Raw genomic sequence first — 19,987 nt, 5'->3', positions numbered from 1 at the left:
TGTCTGAAATATCTCAAAATCTGTAATACTGTAAATCTGCACTCTAAAAAGGCCTCAAATCAGGAGTTGAGAGTATGCCCCACTGAGGTCCTCAGGCTGTTGGTTTAAGAGCAGCTATGGTACGCATAGTAAGCCCTTAATTCATCTCACTTGAGCTTTGGACTTGCACAGTGTGAGCTGAATGTCTGAGTGTCGCAGTATCTTCTCTTGATGCAGTTTAATGTTTTAAAAATATTACTATATTGGAAATGACATAAACCTGATGGTACTGCTTATTCTCTTCACCATCTGAATTCTGAAGCAGACATTGCAAGAACACTTAAGCAGTAATGTGGATTTCTCCAAGGTGCTCTGCAGAGAGCACATCTAACATGACATAGCTATGTTATGACTCTGCTGCTTTAGAGATGTGTAATTGTTATGTGTACAAATAAAATGGTAGGTATTCCTAGAACAGCTTAGGTTATCAGAGGGAAGAGAAGCTATTTGATCTGCTTGCAGATTGGAGCAAAAATCTCTTATCAGTCTTTGAGTCTGTAAGCTTATGTGTGAGTGTGATCTATGGGATTACTCTGTACATTTGGATTGCATGCCACTGGTAATTTAAATTTAGTCTGCAAAAATAAAAATAGTAATTAAAAAAACTGTTGTGCCACTGACTGAACTAAATCAGACTGTTCTTTGTTCAGGCTTATAAAATGCGGAGCTCATTCTAGGCAGAGAACATCCAGATACAGAATGAGTGTCTTGACAATTCTAGAAAGTAGGCAAGGGGAAGGAAATTAATACGAATGGGAATCTGAGCAAAATTTCCACGGTCTAAATATTAAAGCAGTGTAAGAGAGCGCATAATAAATGATCAAATACATGCAGAGGAGAGAAAGTAATGTGGTGGACTGCATATGAAAGAAAAAGTGCTTGTGTTGTGGATTTCAAGTTGCGAAGCTAAGCCTAGTGAAGTGTTAATAAGAATTCTGCATACACATTTCTGACAAGGCTGAATTGCAGTATTTTTAGTAAAGTGTGGTACCTCTGTAGAATGCAAGCATAAGGATTTTTTTACATTTTCTCGTATCTTAAAACTAGAGCTCTTAAGCAAAATAATTGTGACCTCTCAGATCTTGAATCACACCTGTATATTTGAAGTGGGCAGATAAAAGTTAAAAACCTAGCTGCCCGTAGAGCTGCTGATAGAGTGCTCCAGAATTGTTCCAGACAGACATTTTAACAAGCTCCTCAGGCTTTCCCTGAAATGTAGGGCATGCAGTTGGAGGCGAGGCCTTTCTTCTGCCCACTTTGCACAGAGCAGCCGGAAGGCAGCGACCTGCCTGCAGCGAGTGGCTCTTGAGACACAGCTCCAGCGCAGCTCACAGCTTTTAACTTCACAGTGGGCTGTGGTGGTTGCTTGGCCTGAGCTTCCTGTAGTGCATACAGGATCATGTAGTGCATATAAGAGAGGTAATTCCCGTAATCATACGCTGAATAATCCTTAGATTATTTTCAGGACGCTAGATATAGAGGAGCCTATTGACAGAGTGGAGATGGAAGGCCAGGATTTCCAGGGCTATCCGGTTTCCTTCCTTTCTCCATGCAAACACTGGAAGGGTTCAGGCCGAAGATCTGAGTCTAAAACTTTCTGGCACAGCAGCGGAACCATCTGCAGTTGTCAGCTGCTGAACTGTGGGAGCTGCAGAGGCTTTGGAAGTCATCCCACAAAGTTCTTCCAGCTCTTTCTTTCTACTACAAACAGAGTTCTTGTGCTGTAACATCCAGAGCGATTCTTATCTTCTCAAACCCATGGCCTGAGTCAATGACCAGTGAATCAATGGGAATTCATTATTTTCCTAAGATCTTGAGTAGACTGTACTTCTGGGTTCTGTAGACAAAAATGTATGGAGGGACTCAGTCATAAGCTTGAGGGAAATTTTTAGCACACTTTTACTTGCATGTTTCTTGTGCACTCAGAATAGTCAGTTAGTATAGGATGCCAGATACATCTGGTATCTGAGGGTAGAAAATTGATTATTTTCTCTCTATAAAATGCATATGTTCATATTGTTAAAGCATTTTATTTTAGAGGAAATGTCCAACTGGAAAGCAGTATAATAATTAGCATTGTTGACCTTGTCTGTTGTTGGACCTGGTACTTAAGCAGCAAATATTTACATAGAGGTGAGGTTTCTCTTACACATATGTAGATATATATATATATATATATATATATATATATATATGTACTGTAGATGTGAAATACATGAGTCATTGTTTGACTTGAAGTTTTGAAAGCAAGGTGCAAACCCCCAAAATGTTTAGCTCCTAAATCTGCTGACATAGACATCATTGAATATACTTTCAATGAACATTTGGATTAATTCTTTACTACGCAACTGAAGGATCTTGGACTATGTTATCTATCCTGTTATCTCATATTAACATGTTTGTTTTCATAGGTACGTGCTCACCAGTTAGTTTTACCACCTTGTGACGTAGTGATCAAAGCTGTAGCTGACTACGTCCGTAATATTCAGGACACCACTGATTTGGATGCCATAGCAAAAGACGTTTTTCAGCACTCACAGGTAAAGTATGAAGAAAATATTATTTGTTGTTTGCTTTAAACAGTTGTGCCCTATATTTGTGTTGCACAATTACATTCAGTAAAAGTAGGGTCTTGAATCAGGTGATACAGGAATCTGTTCTTGTATGCAGTGTCATAGGTACCCTAATGTAATTGTCTGCTTTTTTGGAAGGCAAAATTATTACACTTAGTTGCAGTGCTTTGCTTGATAACCGAAGAGGTTTTGTAGTCTGGCTTTGTGTACGTGAAGATATGTAGTGTTTTTCAAGCTTCATCCTTACAGGGGCTGACGTAGTATTTTTTGTGAGGGTGAGTCTCCATGGCTCCATAGGCATTAATACTGTATGTGATATATCACATATAGTTGACTATAGTTGACTACTCTGCAGTGCTGTGCTTACCTGTAGATGTCATGCCTGGATCTGATCCTGATAGATATTTCTTTTTGTATTTATTTATTTTAGTCTAGAACAGATGACAAAGTTACTCGATTTAAGAGAGCAGTTGCTTATTACTCAGCAACTAATAAACCTATGCCATTTCATCCACCACATTACATAGGTAAGTAATTAAGAAAATAAAACTTCTCACTTTAACTAAAACCTGACGTAACCCTAAATTATTATTATAATAACCCTAGATTATTAGTAGGGTCTTATAAAAACATACACTCAGGCAGTATTCATTAACGTTTGAATACAGTGTTATTAAAAAAAAGTTTTCTCAGAGTCTTTGCAGAGGTTGTGCTCTTATACCGGAAAGATTAACAACCTGAACTTACTTTCCTCTTGGCTGCTGCTGAGTCAGTTCTAAGCATTAGGTAGCATCCAAATGTAGTGCTGGAAATGAATGAAAACTGATGTCTACTTCCAGTTGTGAAGTCAATTTCTATTTCTTTTCCACAAATTATATTTCATACTCTTCACTGGACTTACCTGATGTTTTTTAGAAATCCTTTCCTAGCCTTTGATTTTTTTGATGTCATAACACGTGCTTAAGCTGTACACTAATTGATACCCATCTCAGATTGTTCCAAGGTTTACAAACTAACCCTGTGACCATAGTACTTAGCACATACACCTCATTCTTAACATTAAAATGTAATTTGAGCCAGAATTTTCTGAAGACTTTGTTCCTGTACTGGTATGCTTTTTTTTTTTTTTTTTTTTAGCATTCAAAAAGCTACAATGAAAAGTGTATTAAGACTATGCTAGATCCAGTATTCAAGTGATAGAATGTGCCAGTGTTACATGTATTTGTGACATTGTTTTTTGCCTGCTGCTTGCTTATCACATCTCTTGGGCTTTTTTTCTTTGAAGCTTCCTTTGGTTTTCAGGTAGAATAAAATCATTGTACAGTAGTGAGAGAGGAAAACAATTGAGAGAACATGAGGCAAGTAAAACAGACTTCACAAGCTACAGAATATTTCTATTATGAGTTAAAAAATGAATGAAACTCGCTTAAGGCATAGTGGAGAACTGTTAACAGAGCAGGAAAAAATAAACCATGAAAGCAAAAGGAAAAAAAAAAAAAAGGTAAAAATTATGTCAAATAAATAGTGAGCGTTTTCATGAGTGGTTTTCTTTTCCCCCTGTTTGTTATTTCTCCTCCCCGTTTGCAATGCAGCAGCCAGACCAAATCAGTTTGGAATGCCTGGGATAGTGCCACCATATGTTCCTTCTCAGATGCTTAACATTCCACAGACCTCACTACAAGCAAAACCTGTGGTAAGTGTATCCCTCTGCCCTTCTCCTTGAGAGAAACCTATCATGCTCATTGAATTAAAATCTAGGTGGGAAAGGTTACGTCTAACTTTTTTGGCCTGAGTGTTCACTGATTGCATTTTCACCCTGAAGCTATAAAGAAGCCAAGGACTGTGGTGCAACAAGTTATGTGGATGCCCAAGATAGCTGAGATTTCATGTGCACGTTTGGAAAATGTACTTGGATAAATAGTATACTTGTTTTTTTAAAGATGATCCTTACTGTTACCTTTATTTAGGAAATATTGCTGTATTTTAGGCCCAGCAGATGTCCAATCAGGGTGGTGCCCAAGGTCAGGGTCCATACCCATACACTCTCTCTGAGCCAGCCATCACCTTGGAAACAGGTGGAAAAAATCTTTCTGAGCAGAACAACTACAGTAACATTCCTCATGAAGGAAAACATACACCATTGTATGAACGATCTTCTCCAATAAATCCAGCTCAGAGTGGGAGTCCTAATCATGTGGATTCAACCTATTTTCCTGCCTCTTCTACATCATCCTCCTCCGACAATGATGAAGGCAATGGAGGTGCAGTGAAGTAAGTTTTTCACAAGGATGTTTTCCTACTCTTATTTTCAAAATTGTTCAGTATCCCAAAAGTAACAAAATCTGCTGGTTAACGATGTGGTAGACTTTCAGAAAAGTGTTCAGTCACTATGACTGTGAATATATCCATGGTTCACTCTTGTCACCTTCTTCCTTAATGAGCAGAAATCCAAAACCAAATAATGTTCAGCATTTTTCCACTTCTGGTCTTATGTTTTATTGAAAGAAGGAAGGAGTGAGATTTTAGTAAATGTCATAAAACCTTCCCGTTCTTTTCTTTGTATTAAAGAAATACTACCTCACAGTACCATTCATTAAAACTTCAATAACTGAAAACCGTCTGCAACTTCACTGAATTTGTAGCGTCTGCACTTCAAATATTTTGGGGTAGTGTGGTTTTGCAGAGAAGCTTGATGTGATCGTCAGAAACCCAAGATCTAATGCTGTGACTTAAGCGCTCTCGGTGACAGGCTATGTATATAACGATGCTGCAGTGAAATTGGTTTTGTTCTCTTACTGATGTGCTTTGTTTATCACAGAAGTGTTTTAAGAGTTGCACTAGATCGTATGTCTGTCCTTGGCAATAAAGTTGTGCAGACTTCCTTGTAATTACTGCTTACTGACCTACAAAAAGGAAACGGGAACAGAGGCAGTTTGTGTTTACCTTTTGTCTTGCTGGGTGTAGTGGCTTACCATGTGAGAATCAAAACCTGTGGCTTTAGCAGGTCTGTGATTGCCTTTGAAAGATCATGTGTCATAGTATAAATATGCTTCCACTTAATGCTGATTCTGAACATATCTACAGTTACACGTGGTGGTTTGGACTTTGGTTTTTCCTGATCCAGTCTGTCAATTTTAAGTAAATTATCATGTGTTTTGCAGTGCTGAACTGGAAAATTACCCACTTTACACATATATAAAATATTTTTCAGTGTTTTTTATGGAATATATTTTGAATTAATTTGGAAATGGAAGTCTAGGCGTTACCACTGTTTGCAGTTTTCTGACCAAGGGAAATTACTTGGCATGGTGACAGATATTTCAAGACCAATCAAGAATTTTTCCTGTATGAACATTATTTAGTCATTGTAAAGGATTCCCTGTTGCTTTGAAATGTGATCCAAATATTGATATATATAGTGTAAATGAATAAAAGCAGGAATCTTGAAGACACTTAGGTATCTATGAATTGACATTTCTAATACATAGCATACCTTAAAGTCCTCTCTGGTTAATAGCTCAGTTAACAGCAACCAAGGATTTATTGCATCCTACATGGTACTTTAATGCTGTGTTTTTCTTTGTTATCCTTCAGCCATGTCAGTGGGAACAAAATAGGCTGGGAAAAAACAGGAACCCAGTCAGAAAGTCAAACGCGTGGAGACCTGGGAGACCAAACAAAGGTAATTCCTTGGAACAATGAAGTTCCAAACATTACAGTTTATTGTTTTGTGTTTTAAGTTTTATAGTGAACTGCTGAGTAGAAGTTTTGAAATTGATCTGTGAGACTTAATGTGGTTTTTCACTTGTTTTTGTGAGTTACAAAACAAATATAGTGAGAAATTTTCCAAGGAATGTTGGTAGCATATACATAAAAATGAAGTATGCTGTTTTGGAAAATACTAAATACGAAGTAGAAACAAATCTACGAACCCCTTAGGTAACAGCCTCATCCTTGCATGTTTACTAAGGAGTCTGGCATTATAAGTGAGACAGTATCCACATGTACAGCGTCTGTGTCATGTAAGCTGCAGTACAGTGAGAACAGCTCTAACAGTATTTTAGCATTAGCTGTGAAATGTTATAGGTGTATTAAAGCTGAGCTGAAGAGTAAAAGTCCTTCACAAGTGCTTGATAAGACTCACATAATACGTACTGAATTAGCTCCGTGGGACCAGCTACAATGTATTGCTATTTAACTAAGTAAAGGTGGGATGATTAAGCCATTATTAAAGACTTAACTTCATCCGATTTAATTTCTTCAAGATACAGAATCATTGTCAAATTAAAAGTGTGATCTGTTTCATGATGTTGAGCTGTTCTTAGAATGTTCTACTCATTTGCATGTGATACTTCTGCATTTTTGTGATGGAACTGTGCTCTGGTCATTGGTTTTGTTTCAAAAAAAAACAAAAAACAACCATCGAAAGAAAGCAAAAAAGAAAGCAATCCTAGGTTACTTGTGCTGCAGAAGAACAGAACACTTTCACTGTATCTTTGGTAGGAATTCCAGTAAACTTTGGCTTTGTGCTTAAAATATCAAGCTGATGATTTCATCCATCGGTGGTTATTATTTTTGCAGACTACGCCCCGCATGATAACTGTATCTGCCTGTGGATTAGTCACCATATACAAATGCTAATGTGACCTATTGCATTCCTTTCTTGTCTGTACCATGGCCATGCACGGAGCCCAGCACACCCCAGCTGCAGCCCTGCGTGCTCTGCGCTGCCCTGCGGAGCGGAGATGGGGGGCAGCCGGTGGGGCACTGCTCCCACAGCTGGGTGATGGCTGATGGGACGTGCCGCAGAGCACGGCTGCCTGCCTCTTTGTACATGCAGAATTAGGGCTGTAAAAGCAGTGATTCAACTTTCCAGGAGATGTATGCATGCAGTCCAACTTGAGTGCAACCAATTTAATTTGTTTTACTTACATACTTTTCTTGAATATCAAACCGCTTCTTCAGCCCTCAGTAGAAGAAGGCAGTTCCATCTCTTGAGAACAACGGGGAGAATTATAAGTACATCTTATTTCTTGAAGAGGTGTATATACAAAATGATTAGAAAAATAAATATTTCCTGAAATTTTTCACGTTGGGGTGAGCTGTATGAGTTTCTGAGGTAATTTGAAGCACTGAGCATAGATCAGACAGCACCAGTCCTGACACTCCTTTTGCTGTGACTTGAATGTCAAAATTCTCGCCTTGTAGTTGTCTCACTTTGGGATTAGATGTGACAAAGGCATGCTCATCTCATTTGGATAGATGTATAGCACTAAAAAAAATATTACTTTCAGCTGTGGTAGTTTCTCATTTTAAGCGTTTGAAGATGACTGTAGCAGATTCAGAAGAACTCGGGTGATGAGAATGAGGAGAACATCAATACGGTTTGGAATTTTGTTTTCCTTCCTCCATGTCCCCCAGTAATGGCCAGTCCTGTAAACTTCATGTTTCAGTGTCACACTGCATTTTACTTGTTGCAGTAGTAGAAGACAGGAACAACAATCTTTAAACTGATGGAGATAATATAAGAGCTGTGATAATTTAAAAGAGCAATGATAATCTGTGAAATCTGTATGTGAAAACATTACATTGTGTTAAAGGGTTCTGTAACACAGGCTTTAACCACTTATTCCCTATATTATCACTTTCATAAGTTTAAAGTCCAGTCTACCAATTCCAAAGTATAATCTTATACTGATTATAATATAATAAAAGAGTAGCATCCTCTTTTATTGTGTGCTTAAATGTACTCTTAAAATACTGTTTCCCCTTTGGTATTTTGTTAAAGCCTAATTTACTAAATTCACCTTCTTTTAGGAGATTGTTGGAAGATGAACTTTTTCTTGTTTACACAGGTTTGTATTTTCCATCAGTGCCTCGTGAACAAGCTTAGGTTGTTCAGGACTTCTTCCATGCCCCCATTCTTTTACTTTCTGTAGAATTTGTAAAATCTAAAGTTTTATGTGCAAATGATGAAAATACTCATGCATAATGCATCATCACATGCATGAAATGAATGGCAGTCTCAAAAGAAATTCCTAAACTATTATGGTAGCTTATAGACATCAAACTAGTATGAACTCTTTTCTGAAGCTAAAAGCAGCTTTCAGTTCTGAAGATAAGGATTTTTAGGAATGAAGTCCCTTTGTTTTTTTCTTTTTTGTTTGTTTGTTTTTTTCCAATAGCATCTGTGAGAGGTGTAACACAAATGCTTAAAAAAGTTCTATTCACTGGTGGGTAATGCATATTTTTTAGTAATTGTCTTCTGCCAGCAAACAAGGACTAAAAGCCTATATTCTCTGAAAATCTTTTAGTCAGCGTTATGTGGAGTATTCTGCATGTTACCAGAACGTGATGCGAGTCTTCGCTGTTTTCATTGTGGATGAAGAAGAAAATCTGCTATTTCTCTTAGCTGATCTTCTGTACGCATTAAAAAGCACTTGATGTTGTGTGTTCTGTTACAGGCAGAAGGTTCCTCTAGTGCTTCTTCAGGAAGTCAGGCAGCCGATGTCAAAGGGAATCAAACCAGTAATCCACAAATCCCATGCCTGTTATCAATGCCCACCAGAAACCACATGGATATTACTACCCCTCCATTACCTCCAGTAGCACCTGAAGTATTAAGAGTGGCAGAACACAGGCACAAGAAGGGGTTAATGTATCCCTACATCTTTCATGTCCTAACCAAGGTACAACATTTTAAAATTATGTGCTATAAAATAATCTTTTTGTAAAGATAATTGCACTTATATATCTGGCTAAATAATTTTGTAGTTTTACATCCCACTTTAAGCTTTGAATTTTGGTCTGGTTTTAGTGCTTCTAGCACTTTTTTCACTTGATTTTTAGCCACTGATCTGGGCTCATACATTGTTGCTGTAGGTATGAGATGACTGTTATTACTATTTACTTGAAAAAAACAAACAAACCTCTTTTGTCTTCAATATTTTATTTTTATACTTTTACATGTCCATGTTTGTGCATGTGTGTACGTATGTATTGCCCATTTTTAGAGTGTGACTTGTGCTTTGGTGTCTCTGCCAAGTCTCTTCTGGTTTCAGTATTAAAAAATAATAGTTTTCCCTGGTAATGAGATCCTCCTATCCTTAATAGCCAACCCCAATAAAGACATAGCACCTGTAACAAATCCCTTTTGTTGTATCATAAAATACAATTATAGAACTTGATGATGCTATGAGTTTTTCGGTCAGTGATTTATGTTCTGTATCCCAGGTAAGCTGCAAGCACTTCCACAACAGCTTAGGCCACTTTTTCTGCAGTAGGTTAAGTGAGGGGGAGTAGGGGAAATTATCTCAGTGACCACATAGGAACGTCTTGAAAAGCAGTGGGACAGCTTCTTCTTGCCAAAGTAAGTCGTGGAAGGAGTCAGAGCAGCAGAGCAGCGGTGTTCTGCACAGCCCTGTGTTTGACTTACTTGAGTTCCAAAACAAATGAATTCTGTTCATTGTTCCTTCTGAGTGCAAACAAAAGAGTCCCAGAATTAGACAACTAATCCTTTTCCAGTGTAGTGTTCAAAACAATTAGTACTGTTCCTGTACATCTAGCACCATAGTTGGTGTTCTTGTACTTCCCATGTTTATCAAAGAAAAGTGGAGAAGAAACAAGAGACCGATGAAGACCACTGGTGCCAGTTCTGTTTCATAGTTTGTTTGGCCATATGCTCTTAGTACATCTAAATACTATTGGACGTTTCCTGTCTCACAATGGGAAGAAACTAATTAAACACCTGAATTTTGGGAATTCACTCCTAGCAGAAAAAATAAATCTAGAGACTATTGCAATATAAATCAAATCAGTACTGCTTAATTTTTTTTTCTCCATTACCTGAAATGCTTTTGAATGTTCGCTAGGGACCTCAAGTATGTCAGAAATATGTGGCAGGTACCTTGTTGAACGATTTTGAGATGATTTAGAAATTGGCAGGCAAAGATGTTCTGAATTATGCTGTTGTTACACATATAGAGAAACTTCTCACGCATCCTTTATAGCTAACTTAGTGTTGTCTGTATACAAGAAAAACACTTATTTATAGTACTTTAACTATATATCCAATGCTGTGGATGTGATAGAGATCCTTATGTAACCTAAAGTGATACAAAGAGGGTGAAGCAGGCTAGTAACTTCTGTGTAAATATACACCTACAGCTATTTACAGCTTCCACTGGTTTCTGCGTTTTAATCTGGCTTACGTTGATCGTAAAGGCTTTTGAGCATACAGAATGCTACAGTGTTTTTCTGTACCTCATCCCTTTATTGGAGAGTTGATTTGGTAATGTCATGAATGTGGCTCCTTTAAGCATTATTGTAAATCTGTGTTCTCCTTACATGAGATAATTTTGTTAATTTGCTTAAAAATTTCTTGCTAAAAGAAATTGGATTGATGGACATCTTCTGTAGGTTGTGTTTACTTGAGAAGGAATTAAACTTTAATGAATTACGTTACAGGTTTTCATTGTTCTACTACATAAAAAGGACAAATTGGTGGCTTTTTAAAATGGGAAGAAAATGTCCTTTTAGGAAACAGCAGATTAGTCTGTGAGATCCATCTCTGGCAAAGGATGAGGTTTGTTCTTAAGGAGTTTTTTGTTGAGATCACTGATGCCAGAAAAAAAAAAAGGAGAACGCTGAGTAAGCTTTAAAAGATATTATTGATTCTTGACACCTTTAGTAGTAGGAATGAGTTGTTTTCCAGGAAAAATTTAGCATGGTTGGATGCGCAGGAACTGAAAATATGGAATGTTGCTGCTATTTTAAGAGAGCTGGAAGGTCTTTTCATGTTTTGTTTCTGAAAAAGAAAGCATAAAATGCTTTACACACATATAAAACAATATTACGTATGTAATCCCCAGTTGCAGTTTTTTGGCCAGGCTTTCTTGTAATGTTATTTTTTACAGTGATTCCCTAGTACTGTTTCAGATCCTTGCACCAAAACTTCCAACTGGTGTTTGTAAGCAGCGTGAATACTTTTTTAAATGCTAAAAATCAGTCTAGATTGCAAATAGTCATTTATTCTTCAAATGTGCTTTGAGTGTCTTACTTCTATAGGCAATTTATGTTACTGTCATATGTAATGTTTTGCTCCTAGAAGTATCTGTATGTAAAAATCAGTATTTAGGTAATCCAGGCAAAAAAAAAAACAAACACAAGTGTGAAAAAAATTAGATAAGTGATGGGAATAATTGGAGCCCAGATATTTACTGGAAGAAAGGAAGTGGATTGTAGCAGGGTAATCCTCCTCTGGAGTTACCTTCACATATGTAGGGTCCTTATTACTGCTGAATCATGTTCTTAGAAGATGGGTCGCTTTACAGCTGGATTGAGTTACTGAGCATATCTAAATACTTCATTTTTGCTCACTCTAACATGTCTTATTTTTCTCATTTCTTTCATGGAAAAGGGTGAAATCAAAATTGCTGTTTCTATAGAAGATGAAGCCAACAAAGACCTGCCTCCTGCTGCTCTGCTTTATAGGCCAGTTCGTCAGTATGTTTACGGAGTGCTGTTTAGTTTGGCAGAAAGCAGAAAGAAAACGGAAAGACTCGCTTTTAGAAAGAACAGACTTCCACCAGAATGTATGTACTTATGTACTGCGGAATCCATTCTTTATTGCTCTCCCCTTTTGCTGTGTTTTCATTGGTACTGTAATTTGAATGAGAATAGTTAATAAGGTTTCATGAATGTAGCTATAGAACTGGGGGGAATATGTGGCTTATTTGGTCCATGGATAATAGAAAAAGATGTTCTTAATTTGAGATTTTATTTCTTGCAGTAGCTTAAGAACTTGAAGTGCTACCCTTTTCTAAGCAAGCTCCAGGCTTTTTCAGAAAGTGTGTTTAAACTGCTTTCAGACTTGCAGCAAGTAATGTTATTTTTTGATGGATTTTCCTGTGTACATATTAGATCTTGATTTGAGGAAATTTGTGTTCTGAGCAGTTCTGTGTAGTAACTTTCAAGTGTTGACATAAATACATGGTTTAAAATCTGCAGAAATTAGGTGTGGTATAAATAAAAGCAAACAAAACTTTTGTGAACAGGCTTGTCAAAAGATCTTTTTGCTGATTCAATCAAAAAGGTGAGTGTTAATCCTTACATTAATCTGGAAGTTATCTTCTTAACTTCTCTGCTTCCAGGAATTATTTTTGTTCCAGAAAATTCTCTCTCCTCATTCTGGAGTGTTTTACTTATTTATAATGAAATGCATGCAAGGAGATGATTGAACTTTACAGTAGCATCTTATAAAGGTTAAAGCATTGCTGAAGCATTAAGTGGATAGCAGCAGCAGCAGCAGAAGTACGTATTCGTATATAAGTGTCTGCTGTCTCTGTATGAAATTTAAAAAGCAGATACTGAGAATGTCTGCAAGCATTATTTACAGTCTTGATGTATAAAAAAATAATCAGTTGCTGTGTACATTCATGAGGAAAGTGACAGTCTTCTAGCAATTGAAAAACTATTGCTCTTACTTATGTTGTGGGAATTAATATTTATCCTGTTCGATTGCCTCATCACACATTGTCAAAAGCTGAAGTATTATCTCAAATAAGAGTATTTCAGGTTACGAGGTTATTTCAGGATTAAAATAATGAAGTTACTTGCAGTACTGATTTGCCCTCATTAGAGTTTTGTCCTTAAGTGTACTACAACATTTGTAGTAGTAAAGTAACTAACTGCTGAAGGTCTGCTTTGATTTTTCAGGATATTCTCACCTTGTAAACCTGGAATGTTCTCTGTAGACTATTGGGATCCCCGTCAGATTTGTCTTTTCATTTACGCTGCTTTTCAGAGGCTTATTCTCAGTGGAGACTAAGAATGCTACTGCTAACTTTGTTTAGTAACAGGAGCTCCAGCAAATATTGTTGCAGAATGCGTTCAGTTACCTGACCTACTTCTATTTTAGAACTGGCCATGCTTTAAAAAAAAAAAAAAAAAGAAAAAAAATTGGAACATCTGTTCGAACTCTAGTAGTTTCACCACAAAGCTTCAATTGCTGGTAAAGATAGATTTTTAGCTAAGATGGTAGCTTGGGGTTTGAAAGGGGGTAGGTTACAGGAATGCATTTCATTAGGTCATCTCAATTACAAAATAGCAAGAACTGGGCAGATTGTGCAGGATACAGAGAATAGTGTCCTAAGCACCAAGAGCTGATTTCTGAAATATCCTGTGTCACACTCAGTAGCTCCTACTGACTTCTCTGAGGGCTACAACACAGGCTATAACAAATGATTGCGATTTTGCTTTTATTGGTGCTCTCAAAAAACAAGTACGTATGCAAGAGTAATTAGCAGAAAAAAAATCAGAACAATTAAGAGAACTAAATTTCTAAAAGATGTGTCTCTAGGTTTATGTAGACAGTTGATTGTATGAATATGTCTAAAATTCTGTAATGTAATTCTGTAATGTAGTGCTGTATATCTAACATTCTGGCAACATAGTAATTGTACGTAAATTACTTGTAGGTGTATTGTGTGAGAGGGTTTTAGGAAGCTATGAAAAGTGTATAATAAACTTGGGGTGTCAGTGTTATTACTAAATACATAGACAGTAAGATAATGGATCTATCATAACATAGATCTTTTCTGTCTTTTAAATTATTATTTTTATGTAGTTGAAAAGTCAACTAAAAACAACAGATCAGTTGTTTTTAGAAGTAGTGACGCTTTTTAGTAATAATTGTCTGCTAAGTAATGCCTTTTCTGGGCACGTTCTCATGTCTACTCCCAGAGGACATGAAAAGCTGAATTGCTGCATTTTTCATTGTGCTTCTAGTGCCAAGGGCGTGCTGTTGGCTCTGCTCCCCTTGCTTGTGAGAGGAGGTGGTCAAAGTGTCTGACTTGCTCTTCTTTTCAAGTTCTGAAACCATCTGCCCTTTCCACTCTGTGGAGAAATGCACACTTGTACAAGCTGCCATAACTGTTGGTTGGATCTGAGGATTTGTTATTTTAAGCTTAGCCACCTTGTGATGTACTGTTCTCCATCAAGGATGTACTCAGCTGACACTGTTTCTGCCAGAAGGAAAACAGTATCTTGAGCAATTGCCCTTTTGCAAAATCAAACATGCTTTGCTCAAGCTGTACTGTCAGTGAAGATTATGAGGTTAAAAGAGTCTTGATTAATCCGCATTAGCTATCTCATTTGCTGAGATGTCTCACATCTCATGGTCAGTTTGTGGGGAGAAAAAAATGCTAAGAGAATATCACAGAATCATAGTACATCCTAAGTTGAAAGGAACTCATGAGGCTCATCAAATTCCCACCCCCCCCCCCGCCTCCATACAGCACCACCCAAACCGACACTCCTTGAACTCTGGCAGCTTGGTGCTGTGCCCGCAGCCTTGGGCAGTCTGCTCTGTGCCCACCGCCCTCTGATGAAAGAGAATCCCCTCCTGACCCTCCCCTGACAGCTCCATGCCGTTCCCTCAGGCTCTGTCGCTGTCCCAGAGAGCAGATCTCAGCACCGTCTCTCTGCTCCCTGTGAGGAGCTGCAGGGCTGTGAGGCCTCCCTCAGCCTCCTCTGCTCTGCGCTGAACAAACCACAGGAGCTCAGCTGTTCTTCACACATCTTGTCCTTCAGATCCTTCCCCATCTTCGCAGCCCTCCTTTGGATGAGCTCTGGTATCTTTATGTCCTATATTGTGGCATACAAACATGCACACTGTGCTCAGGGTGAGGCCTCACCAGAGCAGAGTAGGACATTCCCTTCCCTCATCTGGCTGCCACTGCTGGGCTTAATACATCTCAGGGTGCAGGTGACCCTTTTGTCTGCCAGGACACACTGTTGACTCAGATTCAACTTTCTGTCAACCAGAACTGTGGATCCCTTTCCACGGGGCTACTCTCCAGCCTCTTGTGTCATGGCCTGTAGTACAGCCAGGGTTGCCCTATCCCAGATTCAGAATCTGCTGCATAATTTTGATAAACTTCATGCAGTTGGTGATTGCCCTGCCCTGTAATTTCTCGAGGGAGCGTCTGAGTCAGAATTTGTCAGAAAACATCTGAGTCACAGGTAGCAGTGAAGGTTTAATGTTTAACATGCAGGTGGAGCATGCTGCGTGCTGTTGCTTACGGCTTTGGAGCCTGTGACATTCATGTGTGTTTATGAAGCAGGTTACCTTAATGCAGGTTGATGCTGAACTTCTGCACTTGGACTGACCTTCAAGTGTCTTGAGGCTGATGTTCAAAACAGACATCAGTGTTTTGTACCATTCCTTGGGCTACTGTGAGTATTCAAATCTACTCATCAGCAACAGGAGGAAATTTATTATGAAAAACAGTATAATTAGTTCTGTGGTGTTGTGACTGCACGTGCACTTATCCTGAGTGTTTGTTGTAGCTCATGTCGTCTTCAGGGTAGACGTTTCTTATCTCAAAGAGGAAGTCCTGGAAGGAAAACACAAAACGTTCCTCTGAGGACAGAGATACCCAGCAGTTGAGGAAGATGGTGTTTTTGGCAGCAGTCCCAGTACAGAGTTGTCAATGTGTAAGAAGTGCTCTGGTGAAATAAGTAGATACGGACTAGACCTAGATTCATCTGTTAAATGCTAAAACCAAGTGAACAGTACTGCAACTACTTGTCAGCTGATACAACTGTAATTCCGTCCGCCCAGTGTTCACAGCAGGGAGCCTGTTTGCCACTCCACTTCATATTAAGCAATTCTCTAAAAAGAATGGTTACCTTTCCTAAAATAACCAGTGCATTGCACAGTTTTGAAGACAAGGTAGCTCTTCAGTGTAACCTCTACGAGTAGTGTATTACTCAAGAAGGTATCTTTTGAGAGCAAACCAACTCACTCTTTGATCTTGATCTCATAGGGTCATGGAAATTGCCATACCAAGATTAAAAGTTTTGAACAGCACTTGAATGTTGAAGGATAAGATTTCAGATTGAAATTATAGACAGAATATTTCCTTCTTTTAATCTTGGGCTTGTTTTAGCAAAAAGTTTATGAAGGTAAAGAAACACTTGTGTTCTGCAAAGGTCGTTATCCTTGCAGTTGTCTTTTGTAAGGAAGTGATGTAAGCTGGGGAAGTGGTCTTCTGGGAATGCTTCAAGTGTGGTGCTTAGAGTTTGCATCTGGTTGGCTCTGACAGGACATCCAAAGAGAGATGCAGAGTGTAGCTAGGAATATTGCCTCTTGCTTCCAAGATCCAGAGTAATTATGTAGGTTGCTCCAAAAGGAATGCCTCCTATTTGTTTCCATGGAAATTATAAGAGTGCAATAGCACTTCTCGGTAGAGTAAATTATCTACTACAGAACACTATTCTTCAACATATTCACCACCATTAGCTCTGCATTTTTTGCCAGTGACAAACAAGGGTCTGCATGCCATGCTTGTAAAAATCTGCAGCAGCAGAGGTTACTCCCATGTCAAAGCTGATACAGTGGTGATATTGCTAGGGTAAACGTTGCCTATGCAGTACATCTTTCATTGGTCCAAATGGATCGAATTTGGAAGGCACCAAATCTGGCCTGCAGTGGGTGTGGTTGGACAGTACAGCAAAGGTGGGCAGTGTGCTCTATGGTCTTCACACTGGCATGGGACCTGGTATTATTTAGCTACAAGAGAAAGATTGTTGTCGTCTCTGGCCTCGCTTTGAAAGTTTAAGTCTTCAGCTTAGTCAGCATTGTGGTGTAGCAGTCAGAGTTGATTATTTGTCCAGGTTCTAGGAATGCCCAAAAGATCACCCCTTTTCCTATCCCAAAAGACAGTGCACGTCACTTTATCTACTTAGGGCTGCATCTTGAGCTTTTTCTTCAGTGGGGATTCTGTGGTTGTGCATGGATGAGCTGATCAAGAAGCTCGTGGTTTTGTGATGAGACAGCTGTGCATGGCTGTCTGAAACATGGTTGTATTTCATGTCACTGTCCCAGTGGCTGAAACATACCACCCACCACCTCGCTGTTTGCACATCCACTCCTCAATCTCCATAAATGTTCAGCATGTCAGTAGGTGCCATTTTCTCCTCATGAAGGAATTCAGTGACACCCCTTTGCTTCATCTTTTCACTGCTTTGTCAGACACCATTTTGTCAGACTGCCCCTCTGCTGCCATCTGTCATATGGCAACAACATGTAATGGAATACTGGCAGAAAGTTTCAGCCTCTACTGCTTTATGACCATCTACTTTTGACATCATGAGCCAGTATCATAAAATAGGAGGCACTACTTTTGGGGCAATCCTATTATTTGAAAGCCTTCAGAAGATGCATCTTATGTGTTCATGTTTGCTGTCCCAGGCCTAAACAAGAAGTAAACACCAGTGTGACAGATCCTGTGCAAATAACAGAGTTGCTCTGCTGGCTGTTAAAGCCCATCTTGAATAGCTTAGCAGCATATAAAATCTGGTAGCAACCAAAATAGAACATGATTTTGCTGTGAGGCTACCAACTAAATATATCAGCATATTTATTTTCATTGCTGCACAATATCTTTGTAAAACTTAGCCTGCTGTCTGTGAAGTGTAGCTACAGTGCTGTAGTAGTTCTAGTCCAGATAAGCAGGAGAGATTGCTTTAAGATGGTCCAGGGCTTCTTTTTAAATCCAGATCGTGGCCTTTGCCATGGTTTGCCTGACCCTAATTATAAAATCACGTGCAAGGCTGCTGTCTGATTGCTGATGGAGACTTTGTAGCTGTGAGAACTATCCTGGCACCAGCAGTATTCTTTTCTCAATCTGTAACAGAGAGGCTTCCAGCAGAAAGAGCAGGTCTTGTCTCATGCGTTGTTTCGCTAGTGAAGCAATTTGTTTGGGCTGTAACCTGAAGCTTCACTAACAAGCTCCTTGAATCTTTCCACACTGCATAACTGGGCTCTGAGTTAAAAGGAGTGCAAACAAATTTTGGGCTATGTCAAACTTGGGGTCGCTCCAAGGCCAAAGATATCATTTGTCAGTCTTGACTTTAAACTTGTGTTCTGGTTTAGTTGTCTTCAAATGTGAAAAGGGGAGATGCTTTAGCACCCATGTAGGGTCGAACACTGCTTTTATAGATGAGAGCACAGCACACACAAAAACAGTAACCTCTTAATTTACAGCACTGCTTTTTATGGAAAGACTTACATAAATTAGTGTTTTCTGATCTTTTTAGGTTAAAAAACCTCAACTAATTAAGCCCATATTTGAGATTTAATTCCTTTGCATTACTTGAATTACAGGCAAGCATGGCTTAACTTAAATGAGATTTAAAACTTATCATCAGTAGGATCATATTGTTCCTAAAAGACTGCAAATGGAAAATATTTGTATAGAATTTATTGTATCTCTTTAGGTTTTTAATCAATGATGCAGGTATTTTAGAGGAAAGTTGCATTTTCAAATTCTTTTAGAAAATGAACGTCTCTCTTCTGTGTTGCATATCAACTTGGAATTATTAATGTAATGTTCTTAGTGTGCTCTTGGCTGCGTGTACTTATTTTGTAAGTGATCACAATTAGAAATGGTGCATATGGAGTCTGACTTGCCAGTTCAACAGTGTGATCCAGAGCAATGTCCAAGGGATACTTTCTGGATCAAAATCTCTTGCTTACGAGGTTTTAAATATGTGAACCTTCTTAACTTTTCTCATCTGTTATCACTTTATAGTTTCACCAGTGATAATTAAGGAATGGGCTGCTTACAAAGGAAAGTCTCCGCAAACCCCTGAGCTGGTGGAAGCACTTGCCTTCAGGGAATGGACCTGTCCTAATCTGAAGAAGCTGTGGCTGGGAAAAGCAGTAGAAGACAAGAACCGAAGAATGAGGGCGTTTTTGGCCTGTATGAGATCAGACACACCAGCAATGCTCAATCCAACTAATGTGCCCACTCATCTTATGGTGCTTTGTTGTGTACTAAGGTCAGTGTTACTTGAAGGTAAAACAGAATGAAATAAAGTTTTTACTGTACAGGTTAATCTCTGTGGTATATTTAACACTTGCAGCTTTGGAAGAAAGGTCTTCTTTCATTTTTAGAACGTCGCTTTTGGTAGTCTTTAAAGCACGCTGTATCTTTCAGGTTTCTTTCTTCAGTCTCTAAGGAACTGAAGAAGGAAAAAATCTTGTGTTGCTAAGAGGCCTCTGTAGCATTTGAATTAATTTACCCTTACTACGCTCAAGGTTTTGGCTTTGAAAAAAAAAAAAAAAGCCATACATTTGGCATCTTAGGTTGATGAAGCTGTAAAGTGAAAGAGTGAGCTTTTCAGAGAACAGCTGCTTAGCAGCTTGCTGAGATGGAAAGTCCATGTGAATGATGCTCTGTCAGGTTCCCTGTGGTAGAGTTACTCATCTGGTTGAGATTGTGATAACCAACATTTGAAGTATAGTATTAAAGAGAAGGTGACAAGATTCAAAATACTCGCTCTGGTTGATTTTCAGATAGAAAATT

General features: G+C 38.5%; 1 protein-coding gene across 2 annotated transcripts in view; it reads left to right on the top strand.

Moving 5' to 3' along the window:
- Positions 1-19,987, top strand: part of FAM120A (family with sequence similarity 120 member A) — a 51,001-nt gene that overhangs the window by 14,902 nt on the left and 16,112 nt on the right. For both annotated transcript variants that reach the window (XM_085235766.1, XM_085235764.1), the window contains exons 4-11: positions 2,451-2,579; positions 3,043-3,139; positions 4,205-4,305; positions 4,600-4,883; positions 6,207-6,294; positions 9,077-9,301; positions 12,031-12,205; positions 19,211-19,460. In XM_085235766.1, the coding sequence (XP_085091892.1) occupies positions 2,451-2,579; positions 3,043-3,139; positions 4,205-4,305; positions 4,600-4,883; positions 6,207-6,294; positions 9,077-9,301; positions 12,031-12,205; positions 19,211-19,460 (1,349 nt within the window). The remainder of the gene's footprint in view (positions 1-2,450; positions 2,580-3,042; positions 3,140-4,204; positions 4,306-4,599; positions 4,884-6,206; positions 6,295-9,076; positions 9,302-12,030; positions 12,206-19,210; positions 19,461-19,987) is intronic.

The sequence above is a fragment of the Meleagris gallopavo genome, chromosome 14 (genome assembly GCF_905368555.1).
Source record: "Meleagris gallopavo chromosome 14, MGAL_WU_HG_1.1, whole genome shotgun sequence".
Lineage (NCBI taxonomy): Eukaryota > Metazoa > Chordata > Aves > Galliformes > Phasianidae > Meleagris > Meleagris gallopavo.
Note: the sequence above shows the minus strand (reverse complement) of the source record. Positions and strands in the feature narration are given on the sequence as shown.